This window comes from Grammomys surdaster, unplaced genomic scaffold (genome assembly GCF_004785775.1).
Source record: "Grammomys surdaster isolate TR1022 unplaced genomic scaffold, NIH_TR_1.0 238, whole genome shotgun sequence".
Classification (NCBI taxonomy): domain Eukaryota; kingdom Metazoa; phylum Chordata; class Mammalia; order Rodentia; family Muridae; genus Grammomys; species Grammomys surdaster.
The window spans coordinates 2,638,587-2,663,860 of NW_021604683.1; the positions used below are offsets into that span (position 1 = coordinate 2,638,587).

Sequence of the window (25,274 nt, forward strand, 5' to 3'; positions counted from 1 at the left end):
CTGCACTGTCATGGCAGGATGTAGAGCCAACTCTGCCTCTTTCCACACCCAACTAGTCCATCCTAGAAAACATTGCCACTTGTTGAAGATGGAGGGAGCCCCCTCCCCTACTGACAGGGATGTTGAGCCACCCAGCCCTGCACCTGAGGCTGCTGAAAGGCAGCAGCAGCCCCTAAAAGGGGCAGAGAGCCAGGAGTGGTGGTGGGCACCTGTCAGCTCAGCACTGAGAGGTAAAAGCAGGAAGTGAGGAACTCAAGGCTATCCTCAGTTGGAAGACAGGTAGTTGGAATGTCACCTCAGCCCCAGGGACCATCCTAAGTCAGACCACCTACTCCACGGCTTGAGTAGAGATGCCCAGCCCAGCTTGGGTAGTTATTCTGCCCAGATGGCAGGGCCCTATAGCTCAAAGTAAAAAAGCAACTGGAAAGCTCTGTCCTTCTGAAGCTTCTCCCTTGCATAGGGACTGATCTTGGAGATTTAGGTGAGGGTGTGGGTGGTGGTGGGTTTGAGGGACTCTGAGCTGGTCTTGGCCAGGCCCCCAGGAAAAAAACCGCTGAACCTGGTCAGCCTGACTATCTCCGTGGCAACCGGCTAGCCGTCCTTGTCCTGGCTGGGGGGCCAGCTGCCGCACCCTTCCATCAGCCCTCAGCGGGCTGGAGTTGCTTTCTTCAGGGGTAACCATGGCAACGCCTTTGTTTCGGAAGCCTGGCCCGCCTCCCTCTGTCTCTCTCTTTAGGAGCAGAGCGTGCAGGGGGCTCTTTTCCAGTCCCAGCACGTCTCCCCTGTGCCATTGAGAAGGGGCCACCAGAAAGGCAGGCTGTCCCTGGGGTGGGATCCAGAGAGGCAGACAGGGTCTGCTGGGCCACAGAAGCCCATGCACTCACTCCGTGTTTGCAGAGGGCATGAAGATCTGCAGAGTGGGCCACAGAGGCAGCTGGGGGTTTGTTTGTGAGCACCACCTTACTGGAAGAAGTGTGGCCTTGGGGCAGAATCTTCCATTATATGCTGAAGGTTCATGGGTCATACATCACTGATCTTGGTTTTCCGGGGGATTCAGAACCCCTTTGCCAAAACCTCAGACTGGCTTACCAAAAAACCCAAGTAGTTAACTCACGTAACTGGAAAACCTAGGACAGATGCCAGGTGGAGCTTGCTTCTTCCTTGGCTTCCTGCTTTCAAACGACCAGACACCTATAGCAGCCGTCACCTCACTTGCTTCTGGTTAGGTTTGTAAAAGACGAGAGACATCTAACTTGCTTCCTTCTGGTTTGACATTGGGCTGAACCTCCTGGCTAGGACCGGAACACATGCCCTATACTTTTGCAATTCCTGTGCCCTGCAAAGTCCTATGCAAGTCAGTAGCCATCTTGGTTCATGTCACCTCGCCTGTCTCAAACCAGACCTCCATTCAAATGTGATGAGGAGACTGGGGAGCCCTGGCTACAGAGGAAACTGAGTGTTCAGAGAGGCCAAACAGGCTGCAGGCGTGTCCCCAGAGATCCTGGGTTTAACCAGGAGCCACTGCAGACCACAGGGCACCTAAGGGTGTTAAACAGGATGAACCGGCCATGGAGGCAACTGGAGGGGTAAACTGACCCCAGGGTATGTTAAGTAACGATTGGCGCGCAAAGGCCGGCGGCCACATTTGCCATTTGTCCAAACCCCAGCAACCGCGTAGCGTCTGCGGGGTCGGGAACCGAAGGGTGGGTCTAGCCCAGCGCCAGCCTGGGATGGTCCACGCCCATCCACCTGACTCACTGTTTGTAAACTAGCCTCTCCCAAGGTCACTCCCCTTCCTCCTGCCTCCCCTTCCTTCTAGCTACAGTATGTGCATAAACCCACCTTCTCCAAGCGGTGATTGGCTGGGCGAGCCGCCACTCCCCCGTGTGAGCCGGACTCTGATAGGGCCGAGGAGGAAGCTGTCCGGAGAATGTAATCGGCATGGCCCCGCCCCCGGCGGGGCCTGCGGGCCGAGCGCTGATTGGCCAGGCGGAGGATGACGGACGGCGCGGGGCGCGGCGACCGGCGCGGCGGGCTGTGGGTTGGAGAGGAGCGGGCCGCACTTCCGCTTGGGTGTCAGAAGGTTGCGGGCCGCGGGCGGGGGCGGGGCGGCCGTGGGGTCGGCGGCGCCGCGAGGACCACGTTCGAGTGAGTGGGCTGCGGCGGGGCGGGCGCGCGAGAACGAGTCCCGGGGAGGCCCATGTGCTAGCTAGGCCGCGGCCGGGCCCGGGATGGAGAGCCGCGGCGCTAGGCCGCCGGGAGTGTAGACGACCGCGGGAGGGACGGGGCCCCGTTGGGCTCGAGCGAGGTCTGCGGTCGCGCGCGAGGGAGTCCGGCGAGTCCGCTTCGCTGGGAGAGCCGCACTTACCCTCGGCGCGGGCGCGGAACTTGGTGCCCGCGTGGCCTCAGGTCCGAGGGCCTGTGTCTCCACAGCGGAGTCGGAGCGCGCCTTCAGACCGCCTGCGCCGGCCAGGTAGCCAGCCAGGGCTGCTGTCCGCGCTGAGTGTGGCTGGTGGGCCCGGCGGGGAGGCGAAGGCGGCGGCGCGCTGTCGTCCCCGGTGCCCCTCCGAGACGCTGCGGTCGAGTGGGCCGCCTCAGTCTTGAGAGTTGGACAAGCTTTTGAGTTATGCTCTTTTGGGTCGGCCTTTTGCACATCTGGATCGGTGGTTCTGCGGGGCTCCGCACACACTTGGAGGAGGCCTTCGTGTAGGCTAGGCTCCACATCGTCAGAGACGTTGAAGGGACAGCTCCTGAGTGGGGTCCTCTGGGATGGGGAACTGCTGACCGCTTCTGCAGAGAGCCCCTGCTAACTGTCACCTTTCCTCTCTCCCACCTTGGTTTCTTGTTTGTGGCGTGTGGCATTTGCTGTACCAGTAAGCGATACATATGGGTCAGTTGTCTGCAGTGGGTTCTGGCAAGCAACAGGTGCTCGCCAAAGTGTTTGTTCACTGATGCGAGTAAGGGGATAGGGACTTTTGAGTGGACCCGTTGTCCGTCGCCTCGCAGTGGCTCTGGTGGTACCATCTAAAGTGTGACAATGAGGAAATGGGTGGCTGCATGTCTTCCATAGACTGTCTTCCTGTTTGCCCCAGGTACAGTCTGTTAATAACAACTCTTATCTCAGGAGACGATAATTTTGAGCAATTATTTACTCTAGATCATTAGAAGCATGAGTCTTACAGCAGTCACTAACATTATCCTTATTCCTGAGGAGTAGCCAGCTCAAGTAGCTCACTTCAGATCACATGGTAGTAAATTAAGTAGCAAAGGTACTGTAACCCAGACTTCCTTTTTCTCTCTCTGTTTTCTTTTTGTTGCTAGGGATGAACATGGCCTTATGCCTGTCAAGGCAAGGGAACAGTCTCTGGATTAGATCCCCAGCTTTATATTTTGATATTGTAATATGATTACATCATTTCCTCCCTCTAAGTCCCCCAGTACTCCCTTTGCTCTCTTCTGTGGCCTCTGGATCTTGGGTTATTGTTACATATGTATGTATGTGTATGTATTATGTATCCTTAAATACATGAGTACCACCTGCTCAGTTTGTGTAATGTAACTTCTACATGCATGCTTCCAGGGCTGATCGTTTAGTGTTGGATACCAGTTGGTGTGTTCTTTACATTCATTTTGTTACTTTTGAGGAGGAGCTAATGTAACTGGGGAGGGCTCAAAACCTTTTACTTCCATTTGATGTTCTGGGATTACAGGCACGTGTCATAGCCCCTGGCAAGTTCATATTCTTTTTGTTGTTGTTTTGTTATTGAGACAGGGTCCCCCTGTGTAACATTGGCTGACCTGAAACTTGATTTGTAGATTAGCCTGACCTCCAACTCAAGGATCTGGCTGCCTCTGCCTTCCACTTGGTGGACATTTGAGGCCAGTTTGGGGCCAGCCTGATCTACATAGAGTTCCAGGACAGCCAGGGCTACATAGAGCAACACTGTCTTGAAAAACAAAAACCAAACAAAACCAAACAAAAAATACTAAGTGAAAATTCCACGAGTTTTTTTGTTTGTTTTTTCTGCCTTGACATAGGACCTTACTCTGTAGTCCAAGCTACTTAGACCCACCCCGAGTCCACCTACCTCAGCTGGGATTATAAAAACCATATGTAAGTTAGACCGGCTGTGGCGGAACACATCTTTAATCCTGTCACTCAAGAGGCAGAACCAAGTGTATCTCTATGAGTTTAAGATCTGTCTGGTCTACATAGTGAGTTCCAGGACAGTCAGGGCTATGTGGAGAGACCCTGTCTCAAAAATATCCTCTCCCAAAACATACATACATACACATATATACATATATGTGTGTATATATACATATGTATGCATATATGTATGCATGTATGTGTATGTATATCTACATATTGAAAGTCAGTATGGAGTTCTGTTTAAGCATGTGTGTTAAGAATTTAGCAGTGCATGGTGGCATATGTCCTTTAATCCCAGCATTCAAACAACAAATTGTCCTCTCACAAAACGGATGGAAACTCATGGGCAAGATACATAGCTCCCTGGGAAGAGGCATCTGCTGAGCCTCATGACTTAAGGTGGATCCTGGGGACCTATGAGGTAGAAATCCTGAACTATCTCCCAAGTCGTCCACTGACCTCCACAAGTACAGTATGACTTGTGCACACCCCCCCACACACATGTACACACACACACATGTACACACACACACATGTATATACACATACACACAAAATAAAAATTTTTAAATTCTGGTTTCTTTTTGAGATAGAGTTTCTTTGTGTAGACATGGCTATCCTGGAACTAGCTCTGTAGACTGGGCTAGCTTTAAACTCACAGAGATTGCCTGTCTTTGCCTCCCAAGTGCTGGAATTAAAGGCCTGTGCCACCACTTCCCAGCTAAAATAAAAATTTCAAATATAAGTTTAATAAGAATCTATAATAAGGTGCTGGAGAGACAGCAGTTAAGAGCACTGGCTGCTCTTTCAGAGGTCCTGAGTTCAATTCCCAGTAACCATATGGTTGCTCACAACCATCCGTAATTGGATCTGATGCCCTCTTCTGCTGTGTCTTAAGAGAGCAACAGTGTACTCACATAAAATGAATAAATCTTCAAAAAAAAAAAAAGAAATCTATAATAAAAAGAGAATGACAAACTTGGGAAGGTAGGAAAGAGAGGGTAACAAGGGGGGTGAATCTGATCAAAATATATTACGTAACATGTAAGAAAATGTCAGTGAAACCCATTATTAAGTATGGTTAATATATGCTAATAAAAACTTGTTATTTTTTGAGAGAGGGTCTTACTATGTAGCCCTAGTGGGCCCAGAACTCACTATGTAGATCAGGCTGGCCTTGAATTCAGATATTTGCCCACTTCTCAGAATGCTAGGATTATAGGCACACACTGACACCCAGCTTCATTCTTTTTTAAACATGTTAATATTGTCAGGCATGGTGGTAAACACCTTTTTAATTCCAGCACTTGGGAGGCACAGCCAAGTGGATCTTTGTGAGGTAGAGGCCAGCCTGGTCTACAGAGCAAGTTTCAGGACAGTCAGGGCTACACAGAGAAACCCTGTCTCAAATAAACAAAAACAAACAAAGCCATTGAACTTTGATCCTCCTGCCCAGCACTTCTGGAGATGCTATGGGATCTCCTTGTTTATAAAGATAATTGAAAATATAATACACCACCCCCCTTTTTAAGGATTTAATGTGTGTGTGTGTCTCTCAGACTGTCTGTCTGTCTTGTCTGTCTGTCTTATATGTGTGCCCATTTTAGTACCAGTGGAAGACAGAAGAGGTATTAAATCCCCCTGGAGCTGCTAATGGTTTCTAGAAACAAAACTCTGGTCTTCTGTAAGAGCAGCAAGATCCCTTAACCATCACTATCTCTTTAGGCTGTGTCATTCCTTTTTTGATTAGAACACTTTTAGTGCATTTTATTCTCCTGAGCTGCCTAAAATGGCATTTACTGCATCTTGGAGATTATTTCTCTGATGGACAGACAGCCTTGTTATGTTGTAGCCAGGTACACGGTGTGCCTTTTGGTAGAAATGTGACAGCCCTCACGGTGGTTGACTGGGTGGTGTGGGATTAATGGAAGGCCGTTGTGGGTTCCTGGGTTCTGGCTGGTCTCTGGGCCGTTTGACTGGAGCAGTCACTATTTCCCCTTGCCTTCTGTGCCTTTGCCTGAAAAATGTGTTGCTGAGAGGAATGTAGGTAAAATACAGCTGTGTGTATGTGGTAGGGTGTAGAGCACCCTTGGCTCCTTCACCTGCAGGGTGAGACAGGCACCTAGGAATGATACCACACATGGCATACTACAGTTGGAGAGGTCAGAGAGCTTTTGCCAGGCAGATCTGTGCTCTGGAATGCATTGCTGTGGAATGAAGGCCATCAAGTGGGTGTCCTATACTTATAACATCCTGGACACCTCTGACTTGCTGTGGGCCTCTGTGGTGATACTGAGTATAAGTCAGTGTCTCCTGGTCATCATCTGATTCCATCTGGATGTGGACATCTGATGTACTGTTCAGCACTGATTGGCCAGTGCAGGGTTTAGTCCCAAACTCAGTCAGTATTTGAACACAACTGTTGAGTACTTCAATCATGGGACCAGTGCAGTGGCTTAGAGGGTAAAAGCATCTGCCAAGAGCCCGAGGGCCTGAGTTCAATCCCAGAACCGACTCCACAGAGCTGCCCTTGGGCCTTTACATGTGCCCTGTTGTATGTGTGTCCCCAAGAAAAATAGATAACCTTCACATGTGCCCTGTTATATGTGTGTCCCCCCAGAATAATAGATAACCTTCACATGTGCCCTGTTATATGTGTGTCCCCCCAGAATAATAGATAACCGAATTTTAAAAAATACTTCAGAGGGCTGGAGAGATGGCTCAGCGGTTAAGAGCACTGACTGCTCTTCAAGAGGTCATGAGTTCAAATCCCAGCAACCACATGGTGGCTCACAACCATCTACAATGAGATCTGATACCCTCATATGGGTGTCTGAAGACAGCTACAGTGTACTTACATATAATAAATAAATCTTTAAAAAAAAAAATACTTCAGAGAACTGGAGAGATGGCCCAGAGGTTAAGAGCACTGACTGATCTTCCAGGTCCTGAGTTCAGTTCCCAGCAACCACATGGTTTCTCATAACCTTCTATATTGAAATCTGGCGCCCTCTTCTGGCCTGCAGGCAGAACACTCTGTACTTAATAAATAAATCTTTAAAAAAACAAAAACAAGAACAAAAACTTCAGGGCTGGAGAGATGGTTTAGCAGTTGAGTGCTGATTGTGCTGCCAGAGGACTCAGGTTCAACTCCCAGCACTCATGTGGATGCTTATAACTGCCAGTAACTCACACATGGTGTACAGACAAAACACCAATACACTCAAATACAATTGTAAAAATACTTCAATCCTAAGAGTTAATAGTAGTTCAGGCCTGGGTTTGATAATATTTCTGGTGTCTAGGTTCAGTCTTGAATTTGTATCTGATTTCTAAGTTTTGCCTTTTCACAATGTTTTGAGTACATTTCCACTGCTGGTGTTACCGCCTCCTAAGTCTACTGGTTTAATCTGAACCTGCAGCCCTTTTTAATTATGATCATGCACTCACTGTGACGTGTCCATGAACTTTGTTGACACTTCCTGTTCTTTCTGAATTCAGAAAACAAAGTGGGGGTTACTTGGCAGAATCTCCAAACAAGACAATGTCTTTCACTTGGTGCTTTTGGTGACAAAACTTTCACAGTCTCAGTGCAGTGGTGGTAGTGAGCCTGGAAGGACTAGCTTCCAGGAGGTGGCTGTTTGCACTATTGCTGGCTGCTGCTGTATGTTTCTTTCTTTGCTTGCTTTCTCCTGCCTTTCTCTGCCTTCCTTTAGGATACATGGTTAATTTTGAGAAACATTCTGAGCTCTTGGTCTGTGGTAAGGAAGGATGGATGTGAGTAGAATGTTTACCTGTTGGGGCTGACAGTGCCTGACCCTGGCCCAGGTACTGGCATGTTCTAGACTTGTGCTAAGGTATATCAGGTAGGTAGGGTTCCAAGGGCTCTTGGCTAGTGTCTGTGTGCAACAGTTTTTCAGAAGGGCTGAACTACTGGTTTGGAGAAATACCTGATAAGTGTCTGCATTGGTGAATGCTGGGGTTTTGGTGTAGGAGCCGTTATGCATGGAGAACAAGAGGTCTGTTGGGAGCATGTGCTGAGTCTGCTCTGCAGTCTGTGAAGGCAGATGTATGGAAGGAGGTCACAGTGGATCACCTGGCAAATGAGTATAATCTGGCTAAAGGCTAGTTGTAGAAACTGCCAGCTGCAACCTGGCACCTTGTGTACTTGCTCTTGACAGAAAAATGACAATGCTTCGAAGTCAGCATAACGATGTGATCCAGTGTCTAGGACACCCTGGAGATGGAAAAAAAAACCCACTATTAGTGTCGTAAGTGAGGCCACTCTAGAAACTGTTAAAGGACTAACAGTTTGGGCCAGATCTTTGGTGTATCTCACTGCCATGAGTGCTCAGTCCCAGTGCTGGCCTCTCCCAGTGGTGTGAGGCAAAGACAGCATTCTAGATTTAATAGTTCCATGCAGCCAGGAAGGGTTACACAGGTGGGGTTGGAAGGGCAGAGGGAAGTGGTCCTGGCTCACCATCAGCAAATGTGGAGAACCTGTGAGCATAGCTTCTGGTCCAGTCCCAGACCATCTGATATTCAAAGCCCATTTTTGGATCAAGGATCTTTATTACTTAATCAATAGCTGAGTCACCTTTCTTCAGACAAAATAAACACTGATTGAATTTAGCAGCTTTTCTCTTTTCATTCCTCTTTTGTCTTTTGTCAGGAGGAATCAGGGTTTATGGATTCTCTGACCTTGGTCTTAACAGCTGTTCACCCTTGGCCCCTGTGCTCCCTCCGACAGAATTGTGGGTATGATCTGGGTAGGTTTGGTTTTATCAGGACAAGTTTTTCAGCACAGTAAAACCAGTTCAGCTAAGGGACTGCAGAGTGAGGTTGAGCAAGTTGATGAGGAAGAGCCTAACGTGGGAGAGGAAGCTGGCTAAATAAAATACCAGCAGGGCTGGACCAGGCTGATGCCCTGAGGAGATCGACCAAGGGTCATCCACCCTGTTCTGCAGCAGCTCCCCGTTCTTGGATCTTGCTAAAGCTGTGGTTTTGATCAGCAGATGATCAGCAAGGTGGTGGTGTTGGGGGAAAAGAAACCACATGTAGCAGAAGAGGATTAACCACTTGTCTGATTCTGCTGTTGTCTCAGTGGCAGACATGAGCTGTGGGGAGGCCCATCCACAGCTTCCCCACCCACTCTTTTGAGCAGCTTTTCAACAGTTCTCTTCTGTTGCAGCATAATGATGACTAAAACAAACATTTTTGTACAAAAGCACTGGGCTCATCTTGTGTGCACTTGAAATACATTGTGCTGGATTATAAGATAATGTCCTTGAAGTGTGTGGTATGTTTTTGGTGCTTACTTGCTAAATGTGATCTAGTGAAGGAAGGAACCTGTCATGAATAGTGGACTCCAGGCTCCCCTTAAGTTAACCCCCCGCCCGGCGGGGGCCCCCGGGGGGGGTTAAGGGACCCTGCTGAACACCTTCTTGGCCTGCCATTGAGGGCCACCCTGCAGGTGTGGAGAATGGAAACAGCAGGATTAATTCTGTTGCTTTCCTTGTCTTTCTCTGGCTGAGACACTTCCCATTTCCTGCTTGAATTCTTAATAAACTTACTCCTCTGTGGCCATAATACTTGCTCAGCAGGTAGACACTAACCAGACTTGTCTTTGCTGTTGCTGAATGGAGGCTGAAGTCCACTGTTGACTCACACAGCTCTAAGCATGGCTAGCTTTTACTTTATGGATTGTGTAGCTCCTGGCAGAAGCCACAAATCTTGGGAACCTAAAGAAAGCTGAGGCTATGGGACAGCTAAGTAAAGGCCATTTGTCTCACCTATAATGGCACCTCCTGTACAGCTGGAGTTAACTGCATTTGGCTAAAGGATTGGGAGCCAATGTTTAGTAAAGGTCACTTCTGGTTCTTTCCCCAAGACAGCTTGTGCTTAAAGCAAAGCTTGCATGACCTGTGCACTCTCATCTTGAAGAGCCAGCCGCTCTTGCTTCTTACCTAAAAATAAGCTGTTGTGAAAGAGTAGGGATTGTTTTTGTGATTCTAAATTTATACAAAATTTGTAAAAATAACCACTGCATGTCTACCATGACAGGGCTCTTCAGACCTTTCATGAGCACTAGCGAAGAGTATTCATTGTCCAGTGACTGTGAACTGAGAGCTGCAACCGAGTTTAGAATGAGAGCGGTTGGTCTCTCAGTCTTGTCTCATCCTGGTGGATGGCTTGGTCTTTGGGAATCGGCTGTGGTGTTTGAGCTGAGCTTGGCTATGCTACTACTGCCCAACACAGGCCTGGATTTATAAGGCTGGAGAGTCTCCTGTTTCATCTTCTCCTACCTTTAAGAAGATGTCAAGAATTCTAGGGCCAATGGGTAATGATTTAGCCTGTGAGTCCCATGGACCATGCTGCCTCACCAGGCCTTTTAGAGTAGGTGGTGCATGGAGTCATGTTGAGCACTCCTTCCTCTCTCACACTACATTTCCTGTGGCACAATCGCTTCCTGGGTATTGCAAGATGACACCCAAGTGACAGATGAACACAGGCACTGAAGAAGTGACCAAGAAAGCAATGCAGCCAAGAAGCATTGTCCACTCAAAGTAGCCTGGCTGCCTGGGAGAGGACTGAGGATCCTCACTCGGCCTGGGGCTGGTGGCTCTAGGTGTTGGGGAAGGAGTGGGGAGTAGGAGCCTGGGCTCCAGCTGCCTCTGGGTTGTGCAGAGAGCTGCAGGTGTAGCTGTGCGCTCGCTCAGATCGTGGAACCAACTTTGTCTTTGTGACTTAGCTTTCTCATCTTCCATCACAGTCCAGGAGAGTTGGTTTTAATTCCTCCAGAGCTATTTTAACCATTGTATGTTCTCTTCCCAACATTTCTGTGTGACTCTTCTTTCATGTCATGCTCTGGTATGTGCCTGTGGTCTGACAGGCCTACCCAGGATACACAGCCAGATAGTTCCTGCTAGGTCTGCATGTTGAGGAAAGATCTGGCTCTATGAGAATATGGAGGTGCCCTTGGCTGAGCCTAATCAGTTCTGTTTTGCCTTGCCCTTTGCATGAGTTTATCTGTCAAGCTTGACAGAAAATACTGTGACTTTGGTGGCCTTGGGATAAAAGGTGCTGTCATGATCTCCATGGCTGCGGTGTCTGGTGTATTTGACATTTCTCTAGTCTCCTATGACCCTACCTACCCTTGCATGAGGGTGGGATTGTACATTTGGCCATAGCGTGCCCATTGATGAGACTTGAGTGTCTGAGGATCCCTGCTCTGTGGTGCTGCTGGGTGATCTCTTGGGACAGAGCAAGTTTTCCAGGAACAGCTGTGAACTTCCTGTCTTGTCAAGCAGGGGTTTTGAGCATTGGAAACTAACATTTTCCTGCAGAAACTAACTGGAGAGTTTCTCTGTGTAGCTGTGACTATCCTGGAACTCACTTTGTAGACCAAACCGGCATCAGACTCACAGAGATCCACCTGCTTTTGCTTCCCAAGTGCTGGGATTAAAGATATGTGTCACCACTGCCTGGCTACAAATGGGCTATATACATACATACATACATACATACATACATACATGTGTGTGTATATATATGTATATATGGTCTTAAATGCCCAGACTGGCCTTGAACTCCTGATCGTCCTGCCTCCACATCTCAGGTGCTGAGGTTACATATATGTGAGAAAAAGTGGTTTTAGAATGTTTGTATTCGCTGGGCAGTGGTGGCACATGCCTTTAATCCCAGTACTTGGGAGGCAGAGGCAGGTGGATTTCTGAGTTTGAGGCCAGCCTGGTCTACAGAGTGAGTTCCAGGACAGCCAGGGCTACACAGGGAAACCCTGTTTTGAAAACCAAAAAAAAAAAAAAAGAATGTTTGTATACCTCATGCAGGTTGTGCCTTGTAGAGATCCTATCTAGCTTGCCCCTCCTGGTTTTAACAGCAGAGGTTGCCATGATTGTTAGGTTTTTCAACAAGCTGATAGTGGCATTCTCCTGGTTGTTCATTTAATAACTCATTGTCCAAACTTTGAGATCTCTTCCCTCCCTCTCCTTTCCTATTTGGTTAAGACAAGGCATCCTCGTGTAGGCCAGGCTGTTCTGGAACTCCAGCTCCTCTTACCTCAGCCCCTTGTGTTCTGGGATCATAGGTATGTACTAGCGTGTCTGGCTCTAGATCTGTTTTTATAAATAACCTAAAGATACATTGTAAAAGAAAAGTGAGAGAATTCATGGAAGTAGTGGGACACTGTGGGCCTGATTGGTTCAGGTCCTCATAAGATGGAAGACAGCACAGAGAGGGAGAGAGAGACCTTCCGAAGAGCCTGGGAGAGGGGTGCCTTTGGTGATGGTATGCTTGGGGGCCAGATGGAAGGAGACAGCCCTGCCCCAGCCTAGAGTTATTTGTGGAGAAGGTGGAAGACCAAAATGATGCCCTGCCAGAACTAATTTCCTGGGTTTTCTCTAGACTTCAGAAAGGGAAATATCTGACTAGACAGCGCTGATTAAAGAAACAAGAACCCCAGAGCTCTTCCTGAAGCAGTCCCTATGGGTTGATTCTGAGAACAGGAGAACCTATAGGTCCATTGCCCAGGAGGTAAGGTCTGTTTTTCTATCTGCTTTGTGTGTGGTTTCAGCTTTGGCAGTGGGCTGTGTGGATACACACAGCATAGCTCTTCGGCCAGTGAGTTGATCAGTGGATAAAAGCACTTGTCATGCCTGTTGAACTGAGTTCCGTCCCACGTGCTAGAAGCAAGAAACAACTCTACAAGTAGTCCTCTGACCTCTGTGTGCACCCCTACATATATACATATAATATACACATACACATATGTGTGTGAATAAATGAATGGAAAAAACATAACCCACTGCCCTGAAGATTCATGTTGTCCCAGGTAAAACGCCCCAATACGGAAGCAGTGTGGTGAACCTTGTGTGGTTGCAGAACAGAAGACAGACAGGTCTTTTAGGAATACATTGTGGGAACTCAAGGCAGGCAGCACAGCAAAGCTTAGAATGTTCTGCTGTAGGTTGTAGATACAGTGTTGCTGTCTGATGGTGCTCTGGGCTTTTGGTTGGCGGGAGCCTGCAGTCTGTTAAGAATACATTCCAGTGGTTTTACCTGCTAGTCAGAGGGGTTGAACAACAAAGTGTGGGCAATGAGTGGCTTTTAAGGCGAGAAAAGATAACCTGGGATAGTTTGGCTCTGGATTTGCAACACTCCAACTCTCCACGATGGGGTGTTCTGTTCAGAAAGCCAGACATAGTTTCCTTTAACAGAAGAGGCTTATTTGCCACATACAACTTTGCATTCTCTTAGGGTTTTCTGCTAAACAGAAAAAAACAAGGTCTGAAGGTTACATGGACTTGGGAGCCATGTTCTGAACCGGGCCCTAGAGATGATGGGACAGACTTGCAGAAGGTCTGAGGACTGATAGGTGCTGTTCCACCCTGTGGGCCATCTGTGAAGTGCTGGGTACCTATGTGGCCTTAATGGTGCCCAGCCCCATCTTCCATCTTCCCCACAGATCTTCTCATCAGTTGTGGCAGTCCATCGGGAGAGTTCCCTGGGAACACTGGTGTGGTTGGCCATGCCAGCAGGACTTGCCCCATCTCTGAGGCCCAGCTTCTGGTGGCTTAGGTCTGCTGAAAGCCAGTACAGTGGCACCAGGTTTGGCCTGACAGCACAACAGTCTTCTCTGGCCCTAAAGGAACTTCTGTGTCCTCCATGGCAACCTGGAGCCACACTGGGCGTTAGAGGTTAATGATCTCACTTACAGTTGTGAGACATCCTGAGGATGAGTGAGAAGATTGGGTTCTTGACCTTGTGGAGTCTTTGGGAAAGGCCTACCAAGATAGGCTCTTTTTTTGTATGTTTTTCTTTTTTCAAGATAGGGTTTCTCTATGTAGGGCTGGCTGTCCTGGAATTTGCTCTGTACATTAGGCTGGCCTTGAACTCTTAGGAATCGACCTCTCTCTACCTCCTGAGTACTGGGATCAAAGGTGTGCACCACCACTTTCTGGCTCCAACATGGGTTCTTGGTCACAGTTGGACACTAGGGGACATAAGGGCATCAACATAGGCCCCGGTAACGGTGGTGTCCCAGTAGCTGGCAGGCTTGTGTCTGGCCTCACATTTTATGTCCTCGTTACAATGATTTTCTATAATTTACTTTTAACATTAGGGATTTGCTTTAGATAAGAAAGCATGTAAAAAGAGCAGACCAGCTTGTAGCATGTTTTCATGGAGCTTTTACTAACACAGCAGGAAAGCAGTACAAGAGTTTCTTCTTTACCTATGTAGAGCCCCAACACTCACCATCCAGGCTGGTCCTGCCATGAGTTCTCCCTGATTCTTCTGAAGAGACACTCAGCAGGCTGCTATCTAACTCACATGCGTGTCTGTGTACAGCTCTAGAACATGAGACCCCTTGGTAAACACTGTCATGGCACCTTATACACACCTCGATCCTCACGCTGCCTGACGTCCAGTTATCTCACTGGCTTCTCTGAGTATAACTTTGTTTGAATTTGGCTTCAGGCATATTAGTGTCTTTTTATAAGTGTATGTGTCTGAATGTATGTTATATGTACGTGCACCACATCCATGCAGAAGCCTGCAGGGGCCAGAAGAGGTATCGTTGGGTCCCCTGGGGTTACAGACAATTAGGAGCCACCATTCCAGTACCAAGAACTGAACCCTGGTTGTCTGCAAGGGCAGTAAGTGCTGTTAACTGCAGAGCCATCTCTCTAGTCCCCCATTAATGCTGTTTTGTTTTTGAGACAGGGTCTCTCTAGTCCTGGCTGTCCTGGAACTCACTATGTAGACTAGGCTGGCCTTTAGCTCATAAGAGATCTACCTGCTTCTGCCTCTCAAGGCTGGAGTTAAAGGCATTTGGGTTGTTTGTTTGTTTGTTGTTTTTTGATTTTTTCAAGACAGGGTGTGTGTATAACTCTGGCTGTTGGAATTTGTTCTGTAAACCAGGCTGTCCTCAAACTCAAGATCTGTCTGCCTCTGTCTCTGCCTCTGCCTCTGCCTCCCCATTGGGATTAAAGGTATGTACAATTACCACCTGGGAGTCATTTGTATCTTTTTAAAGGTAGCTTTTTCTCCAGGTACTAGGAACTGATCTGAGGTTTTACAAATGCTAAGCAATGTTCTACTGGTCAAACTACACCTGTAGCCCTGGAAGATACTTTTTTTAAAAACTTGTTTGTGGATTTATTATTTTTATTTAGAGACAAGTCTTTTGTACCCCGTCTGTCTTCCAACTTGCCTTGCAGTCAGGATAACCTTAATTTCCTAATCCTCCTGCTTGTACCTCGTAAGTGCTGGGATTGTAGGTATATGTCACCACAACAGGCTTCAAGGTAGCTTTTGAAGGGGATGTTTCATATGTAATAAAATGTACACATTTTAAGTAGAAGGTCAAGAGGAGAATATGGCTTTATGTAGCTCATCATGTATGTCACATCCCACCACAGAAACACTGCTGTTGGGATAACGCCTGCCCTCTGCCACTCTGTCACTTTCATTCCTTTGTGTCTTGTTTACTGGAGAATCTTCCACTGGCTTGGATGGTTCCAGAGTCTGGGCGTTGCTATTTGGGCTCTCACAGTGTCTAGGACAATCCTTTTCTGAGTATTTTCTTAAGTTTGTAGATTAAACCAGAAACAGGCTGCATTTTGGTATGATTGTCTCAGCAGGATGGCATAGTTGGCCATGTGGTTTTCCCCAGAATGCATAGCCACTGTGTCACTGCTTTGATGGTCACATTTGGTCTTAGTTGAGGGCTGGGAAACAGGTTTACCCTTTTGTTTGTTTGTTTTGAGACAGAGTGTCATACATCCTGGGCTAGCCTCACCATGTAGCTGAGGATGACCTCCATCTCTAGAGTGCTGAGACTGTGGGGTTTACATGGTACTGGGGATCAAGCCCAGGCTTCCCTACATGGCTGATAAGCACGTCATCAGCTCGGCCACGTCCTTAGCCCTTTCCTTGTTTCAAGATAATTGGCTCCTGGTTACTAGTCACCTCTTTGTTTGTTAGGAACTTGGGCCATCCATGTCTTTGGTAGGTCTGTTATGTGCATTTCAGTATCCAAGTTGTCTTATCTTTGTTGTGGGAGCTTTTGATTTGGCCTCTTGCTTTGTCCATTTTGTGCTATTGTAGTGATACTGCAGAGTAGGCAGTTTATAGTGAACAGACACACGCTGGCTCTCAATTTTGGATGCTGGATGATGCAACAAATGGTACCAGTCAGTATCTGGTGAGGTTGTTCCTGTGGCATCACCACTGTAGAAGAAGGCTGTGTAAGGACAAAGGAGAGACAGAGCACAGGCCAGTGTGTCTATATAGGTGGAGCTGACGTAGTGTCACTGGGAATCCATGCCTTCAGGATGGCATTGATAAGTGTGTTCACCAGGGTGGGCCTCTGCCCCACTCACCTTGTAGAGATCTGTCTTGGAGGGGCAGATATAGTACATTGGCAGCCATTTGGCTATTGTACTACCTGTAGGAAAGAATAGTGTCCAATCTGAGTTTCTTGTTTGTTGTTTTCCTTTTAGACAAGAGTTCACCGTGTATCTCTGGCTGACCTCAAACTCACAGAGATCCTCTTGCCTCTGCCTCAGAACTGTTGGGATTAAAGACATGCATGCCTGGTTATAGGTTGAATTTTTGCTTCACTGTTTTAAAATCCTGTTCTTGCGCTGGGCATGGTGGTGCACTTAATCTCAGCACTCCAGAGGCAGAGGCTGTTGGATCTCTATGAGCCTAAGGCCATCCAGGGCTACATATAGAGACCCTGTCCTGAATAAAACAAAAGCATTCTGTCAACAGGAGAAATTATTGTACAGGAGTTCTAAAATGCTAAGTTAATTACTAAATTACTAAAAGTAATTTTGAGAAAAGTAGAGAGTTTTTTGGTTACATGATAGAACTAAGTTATATAGTTGTCTTAATTCTCTGGCTTGGAAAACTGGTGTCCAGGCTGGGGATGTAACTCACAGTGGAATGTTTGCCTAAGTATGTGTGAGGCTCTGGGTTCCATCCTTAGCACCACAAAGAAAAAGAACAGTTGGCGTGAGGTAGATGACAGGCAAATATTTTGACACATTATTCCGTGTATTTGTTATCCAGCTCCTTGTGACTCACAGCAGAGCCTCCTGAGGTGTGCAGAGCCCCATCTTCATGTGACTGCCTGTCGAAGCTACTCTAACTGCCCACATGTCTTCCTAAATTAATATTTTATCATTTCCTGAACAGCTATAAAGGATTATTTTAAAATATAACTCTTAAAATAATGATTACTTATTGATGCATTAGTCATTGGTTGTTATTAAAATTTTTCTTTTTACACTACTTACTGAAGATCAAACCTAGGGCCTTGCACATGCGAGGTGAGTGCTCTGCGGCTGAGCCACAGTCTCCACCTCCCTCTCTTACCTTTCCCTACATTTCATGTGTGGGTGAGTGCTGTGGCATGCATAGACAGCTCAGATGGTGACTTGTAGGGGTCTTTTCTCTCTGCTGTTGTTTGGGTTCTAGGAATTCATTTCAGCGTAAGCTTGGTAGCATGTGCGCTTATCTGCTGAGCTTGCTTTTATCATGAGGCAAAAATCTCAATAACTTTGCTCAGGCTGGCCTGGAACTCTGTTTTTATTTTTGGGGAGCTGGATCTTATTTCTTTTTCTGTTTTTACTAAGTGCTTGTGTGTGTGTGTGTGCATGATTGTAGAGTCTAGAGACTGATTCAGTCAGGGTCTTTCTCAGTTCTTCTTCCACCTTATTCTTTGAGACAGAATCTCTTCATCAAATTCAGAACTTGCTAGTCAGCTTGCTCTAGGGTTCCTTCCACCTTCAAAGCTGTAGTTACAGGCAGACTGCCTTGACACATTTACATAAGTGGGTTCTGGGTATCTGAACTCCAGTCTCCTTGCTTGTGTGCTAACCACTGAGCAATCTCTCTGGTCCTAGGCCTTGAACTGGTTTTTTTTTTTCCCTATTTGTTTGTTTTGTGTTTTATCTATTCTTATTTCTTTACTGTGTGTGTGTGTGTGGGGGGGGTGATGTACAAGGTCAGAGGACAGCCTCCAGGAGGCACTATCAGTTTTCCTACCATATTGATAACTGAGCCGTCTTTCATCTTTATATTAGGTATGCATGCATCTTTTGATTCTTGCCACTCAAAGAATGAATTTGTTTTAATTCACTTTTTCGTTACTTAGACAGGAGATCAATTTTTTCTTTTCTTTCTTTTTCCTCTTCCTCCTCCTCCTTTTCCTCCTCTTCCCCTTTTGAGATGGGGTCTCGGGATGTAATCTTGGCTGACCAGCACCTCCCTTTGTAGACCAGACAGACCTGAACTCACAGAAATCCACTCTCTCTGCCTAGGGAGTGCTAGGATTAAAGGCATGTGCCAATGCACCTGGCCCTTATGGAGATCAATTAGATCAATTTCACATATGAGTATCTGGCTGAGCATGGTAGCAATCCTAGCCCTTGAGTCAAAGACAGAAGGATGTTTGAATTCTAGATCAGTTTGGTCTACGTGGCAAGTTTCAGGCCAGCCAGAGCTGCAGAGTGAGATCCTGTCTCAAATAAAAGCCAAAAGCCAAAAAAAGGGGGGGGGGAATTTACAAGTTGTTTCTAGACCATAAGCTTTGTAGAAGCTGAGTTCATTCCAAAACATTTCTCCCCTCAGATTTCCAGGATCCACACATCTTCAACATAAATATAGATCAGATATGATCCAGTAGGAAGACCAAACCCCAGAACAGTGACAGCCTTGTCACTGAAGGATGAACGGGGAGGAAGAATTCTTTGATGCCGTCACAGGTAAGCAACTACAAGAGATGTGTGTGACCCAGAGACTGCATCTTGTGTAGGAATCTTTGGGATGTGGAGTATGAGATTTGGTCTGACTTAGCCAAAAGGCCAGGAGTGTGTTAGATAAGAACTCCCATTCTTCTAGAGTATCTGGGCATAGAGAGTCAGCTATTCCCTTCTCAGCCCTGATTGCTGGCTGATCATGTCTGTGGACTGAAATCCCAAAAGGATGCACTGAGCTCCTTGCCTTTTCCAAGGCTCAGTGAAGTAATTTTCATTATTTCATGACTGAGACCCATTGGTTCTGTTTCACGTTGGTGTGTGCCTACCAGTGGAGTGCGCTATAGAGCAGTCTCAGTAGCCCTCAGAGGAGGAGTCTACAGACAGGTAGGTATTACCAGGGAGGCCATGCCTACCATGGAGAGGCCACCTCAGATGCCTCCTCACCCACACATCTCCTAGAAGTTCCCTCTCAGCCAGGGACTCCAAACACCCCTGAGCTTTTGAATAAGTTTTTCTTCATATTCCCCAAAGATGGCTTCTACCTTATTGATGTTGATATCACCTCTGCCATCATAACAGACTACAATGGGCTGCGGAGGGGCTGCTCCCACACAGTCCCCCTGTGTCTTGACACTGGGGTGGACCATCCTTTCACTGAGTTGGGAACAGAGATGATTATTCTAAATGTACCACTTGAAGATAATTAGATGGGGATAGTGGCCAGCACTCAGGAGGCAGAGACTGCTGGATCATTGTGAGTTCAAGGCCAGACTGGTCTACATAAAGAGTTCCAGGCCAGACAAGGCTACATAGTAAGGTCCTGCCTCAAAAAAAACCAAACCAAACCAAAGGTTTATAGATCTTTAGGCTTCTGTTTGTATAGTCAGTCTTAAAGTAGGCTCTTACATCTCCCAAGCCTAGAGAAGGTAACTATTTTTGCTTCTTTGTTGCAGGCTTTGATTCTGATCATTCTACAGGGGAATTTTCAGAGGCAAATAAAATTAGTGGAATGATTGACTTGGATACCAGCAAAAGTACTAGGGTTGGGAAAAATGGGGAGAGACCACCACAAGAGAATGGAATTCGAAAGCACAGGTATGCTGTCTTACATAGATCGTATCAAGGATCACCCCATATGTCCTAGAAAGTAGTCCCTTAGGTCTCATGAATTGAGCTGAAGCTCTCCTAGTTCGAAGGCAACTCTTTCAGGCAGTCTAGCCAGTGGATGTCCTATAAGACTTGATGCTTGTCCACTGGGCATCCTGTCCAATGGACATCTATGAAGAGCAGTGTTTGACCCATGAATCCCTTTCCATGAAGTGATAGTGCTGTCCCAGGATGGCTCACAGCCTGTACATAACGTGATCCACAGCCCTCCTTTACTGACTCATAGACCCACCCACCACTCCACAGGCACTAGGTTAATCCTGTTGTTCCTTCTGTGTATTACTGAGATATGTTTGACTGCTGGGCTAGCGGGACTAGTGATGATTCTCTTGTACCTTCTACATCTCACTGAGAAGCTTTGACCACTGGCCCTGTAGGAACTGTTAGGGTTTGATTAATTGCTTGCAACAAAACAGTGTTCATTTGTGTACCTAGACTATGTGGTCATCTCGGAAACTTCTCAATCTCGGAAAAAGCACCCATGGGACTTAGGCGTCCTGCTTATATTCTAAAGGTGCTTTTGGCCTCAGTGGACTCTCAGCTTCACTGCTGACCTAATGCATGGCCCACTTGCCTTCAGGACAGGCTCCTTCTGCTGGAGATGCTTAGCCTTCTCTTGTCATCCATCCACATGTTTAGTGGGTGCAGGAGTGCCTCACGTGGACTGTAAGGGCCTGTGTAAGGAGCTGGTTCCCTCTGTACCTCACTAGCGAGTATGGGACCACTGCCTCATTCTGTTCTCCTCATCTGAAGCTTTGGCCACTAAATACATCTGTATCTTGAGGCTCTCTCCTGTCCACTCTGGTTCACATCTGCTGCCTTCCCTCATTCTTCTTCCTAAGCACAGTGGCACTTAGCACTGTTTGCGCCACCCCTGTTCTCTGCCTAAAGCTCCTGTAGCAGGGACTCACTCCTGTCCTCTCATTCCCCGTCTGAAGCAGGTCTGAGTAGTGCTCCGTGTGCTCGCAGAGCACATGTATCTTGGACATTGATCTACATGGTCACTGTTGAAATGAGGACATACATTGTCTTGAGTTCTGCATCTAGACCTGTGTATACCAAAGTTCCTCCATACTGCTGTTCCTCCATACTACATACTCCAAGGCCTGGAGCCTTGCCATCCTCCATGACTTTTCTCCTGTTGACCCTTCCTGTCTTCATGCAATGGTTGGGTTTTAGTTCTATTTCCTATTGCTGTGATAATATCACAACCAAAACCAAACACATTCATGTGCTTGGGAATAATGGGGTTGTTAGCTCCCAGGTTACAGTTCATCATCAGAGAAGCCACAGCAGGAACTGAAAAAGAGACCATGGAGGAATACTTCTTAAATGGTTTGCTCCCATGGCTTGCTTAGTTTGCTTACCTTTTTTCTTTCTTTTTTTCTTTTTTTAAAGATCTATTTCTTTTATGTTTTCGAGTACACTGTCACTCTCTTCAGACACACCAGAAGAGGGCATTAGATCCCATTATAGATGGTTGTGAGCCACCATGTGGCTGCTGGGAATTGAACTCAGGACCTCTGGAAGAGCAGCCAGTGCTCTTAAGGGTCTTCCCACACATGGAGACAGGGCTTACTGTAGCCCATAGTTCCTAAGGAAGCTCTGTCTTTCCCCAGGTAGCCAGAGCAGAAGTTGAGGTTGAGGTGACTGCTGGGCCCTCGTTGAGTGGCCTGAGAAGGAGTGCACCTTGGGAAGCTCTGCCCCATCTCTCTCCTGTAGTCTCAGTCTGAGGCCGGGCAGAAGACTACAGTAGGAAGTAGGGATGTAAGTAGAGGGATCCCCGTCTCATTGTCAGTCTTGCCTCAAGCTCATGGAAGGACAGCAGTGGCCTGGCCACCATGACCAGTAACTGTTCCTAGGAGGACTTAACGCAGTGGTGCAGAGACCCTGTAGTGTCGCTGTTCTCCCAGCATGCCGTTGTTTAGAGATTGATGTTTCAGGCTCAAGCTAGGATGATGACATTGAGCAGTTCCTGTGAGAAATACATCCTATCCCCTACCTCTTCCACTGGATAATAAATTCCAGTTGCTCTCACATTCCTCACAGGACAGCCCTTCCTGCTCCCATGTTCACCAGAAGCGACTTCAGCGTGTGGAGTATCCTGAAGAAATGCATTGGCTTGGTGAGTGCAGATAAGTCATGTGAAGCATGGGGTTTAGATATGAACTCCCATGAGATCTGTACTGTTGGTCTCTAAGAAAATATGTGCTGTATATTTATAATGATCATGAGGCCAAGAACATTTTTTTGAATATAAGCAGGAAAGGAACAAATGCCTAAGGGGAAGGAAAACATTATTTAGGAACAGCAGAATGGCAATTTTACAGTTAAGCAGTTAAGCAGGCAGGAGGCATCCCATAAGGCCTTCTTCCTGGTGCTCTGAGATGTGCTCCTTTCTTGTGGCCTAAACACCGCCTGCATGAGACCAGGTGGGGGCCTCAGCACACACTAGGCTATAGATAGCTTTTGTCAGGTACTGTGTCTTTGTGTCATGGAGGTGGGGTGTCTAGTAGCCATAGCTTTCCATGTGGCCTTCTCTGACTGTTAGAGGCTAGTGTACTCATATGGTCTCTGCCGTATTTCATGCACAAACCAGCACTTGGCAACCAGGAACGCAGGTCCCAGAGTCCAGGAGTTCCTGTTGCCAAATTTCAGGTGTGTCTACCTGAGTTCTTTTAATGCCATCTTCATCTTCCTGTCGTGATTACTTGTATACTGTGTTCCCAGAGAAAACACGTTCGTTCAGCCTTTTATTTTAAATCACTGTAGATGGATTCAAGGTAGATGGATGGTGTGGGGTTGGCATTGGGAAGCTGGAAGAAGTTATAATCAGAGGTTCTCTTTTGGGTAGGAATGCACAAAAGCAGGGAGCTCGTTCAGAGCTGCATGGTGCCCACATGTCTTCCGGGGATGTTACCTTACTTAATTACTTGAGTGTGTATCCATCCATGTTGCAAAGTTCCCTCATTGTTTCATGAGTGATTGGACATGGGTCTGGAAGAACCGTGTAGGTTCATCAGTTTTATTTTTTATGTTTACAGGTTCTTTTTATGATTTTATTTCAAAATATGAGTTCAAAGTCAAATGCATTAAATATATGTTAGTCTGTTTTCTGTTGCCTGTACCACAATACCATAGACTGGCTAAACTGTAAGGGAAAGAGGCTTATTCTGTTTCCTGTGTCTGGAGTTACAAGACCAAGGGCATGTGTCTGGTGATGACTTCAATGCTGGCAGAGTCCTGAGGTAGTATAAAACATACAGAGAAAGGCAGGGAAGGGCGTGCACAGCTGCATATCTGTTGGTCTCTTCCTTTTTCTTTTGTTGTTGTTTGTTTACAGGTCTAGGGAGTGAGTCCAGAGCCTCAGAAGCATCCACCACAGGGCTGTTTGATCAACCCGTGCCGTGTTCTATAGTGATTATTTACATTTATTTATGTCCACACATGTACATGTGGAGGTCAGAGGATGGGCTGCAGGAATCTGTTCTCTTGTACAGTGTACCTGCTAAATATCTCACCAGGTCCTGGCCTGCTCTGTCTTAGCTACCCTAGTCAACCATGGAGGCTCACTGCACCCAGCGATTTTACCTAATCCAGAAGATTGGCAGTAACACCATATGTAGATTAAGTGTCATCCTCTTAATTTTTCACAGTTAATTGGTTGAACCCTTGGGATACTCTGACCACATCCAGAACATGATAGTCCTGGAAGCTCAGCTTCCTGTGCTTATCCCTCCCCACAAGTAGCTGTCAACCATTCTTGTGGCACCTCACTCCATGCCCCACCCTCTGACTTATGTATGTCTCCTTCCATGCTTTCAAAGAGGCAATAGGTTTTTCTTTATCCCTCAGGCACCAGTATCTAAGTGATCTTATAACTACTTCAACCCCTTTCTTGGTTGTTTTTCAGTTTAGTGGGTTGATGCCCTGTTTTAGATATTAGACCATTTCTGGCTTTTGGCTGACCAGAGCAGATCACAGTGAATAGCCCTACACATATATTTGTTGAGGCTCAGAGATGGATGCTGAGATATGGCATTGCTGGATCAAAGGAGAAATGCGTTGGCATCTGCCAGCCATAGCCAAGTCCACTTTGTAGGCGATGGTATCATACCCAGCAGCAGAGATGGAGCCGGGCTTATGGAACCCAAGGCTGAGGGTTTAGAGCAGGTGAGCAGTGTGCATGCAAATGCCTGGGTGCCCGGCTAGCCTCTCTCTTGCTGGGGGGCTTCTGTGTTTCTTTTGCCCACTGCTGACCTCTCTGACCTCTTGCACTGTAGGTTGTGGGCTCCGTTTCCCTTGCCTTTACAGGTATATAATGCACAGAAGGTATATGAAGCCTTGTCTTTTCTTACCTTTTACTATGGAGGCATCCCTATATTCCCAGATGTCTGAATGTCTCTCAGCTGGGTATGTAGTATCTGAGAAGCCTGACTGACGCTGGCTGAGGATCTGTGAGTTCAGGCTTTCAGTGGGATCTCCCTAGATCAGTACTGTAAACAAGGTCCTACCCTTTCCCAGAATGTTGTCTCCCAGGACCTGGCTCTCTTGCTGGTAATACGCTGGGCATACTACTTCTTCCAGGACACTCTGTCAATCTCTAGTGACATTTGGGACTGATGAAAGCAGAGGAGTTCACTCTAGCCCCCAATAAAGAAAGCCTGCAGATCATCCTCAGAGCCAAGGCTGTTTGTCCTTGTTCCGGAGCACCTGAGCCTGCCCTGTCATAACAGGTTCACTTTCTTCTGATAGTCCTTCTGTCTTCTCTGTTGATGCCTTTCTGGAAGCCCTGCTCAGGAGTAGCTCCTGAAGACATTTGTCCTCTGTGCATGAGCTCTGTGGAGGCAGGAGCTGCAGCCTCCCTTCTGTCCCTTGGTACTCCTTACAGACTCTGAAATAGCTTCCAGGCAGAGCCCCGTTAGAAGGCCTGGCCTGCCCAGCACCAGCCAGGTGCCTCCATGTTGTCCTGGAAGAGGCCATGGATGCTAAGGATAAGTTTGTTTTGTTTTCTTTCCAGACAGGGTTTCTCTGTGTACCCCTGGCTGTCCTAGAACTTACTCTATAGACCATACTGGCCTTTAATTCAGAGATCCTCCTGCCTCTGCCCCTCAAGTGCTAGGATTAAAGGTGTGTGTTATTACCACCTGCCCATCAAGGGCCAG

The 25,274-nt window shown here is 47.1% G+C and overlaps 1 protein-coding gene across 2 annotated transcripts in view; it reads left to right on the forward strand.

Annotated features, from left to right (window-relative positions):
- Window positions 1-1,991: 1,991 nt before the first annotated feature.
- The window catches only part of Osbpl2 (oxysterol binding protein like 2), a 41,690-nt gene continuing 18,407 nt past the window's right edge, over window positions 1,992-25,274 (forward strand). Inside the window, exons 1-4 of one of the 2 annotated variants that reach the window (XM_028774120.1) lie at window positions 1,992-2,148; window positions 18,815-18,948; window positions 19,896-20,037; window positions 22,159-22,234. In XM_028774120.1, the coding sequence (XP_028629953.1) occupies window positions 18,912-18,948; window positions 19,896-20,037; window positions 22,159-22,234 (255 nt within the window). In that variant the 5' untranslated portion in view covers window positions 1,992-2,148; window positions 18,815-18,911. Of the gene's footprint in view, window positions 2,149-12,690; window positions 12,707-18,814; window positions 18,949-19,895; window positions 20,038-22,158; window positions 22,235-25,274 lie in introns of those variants that run through there. The other variant, XM_028774121.1, reaches the window with a different exon arrangement.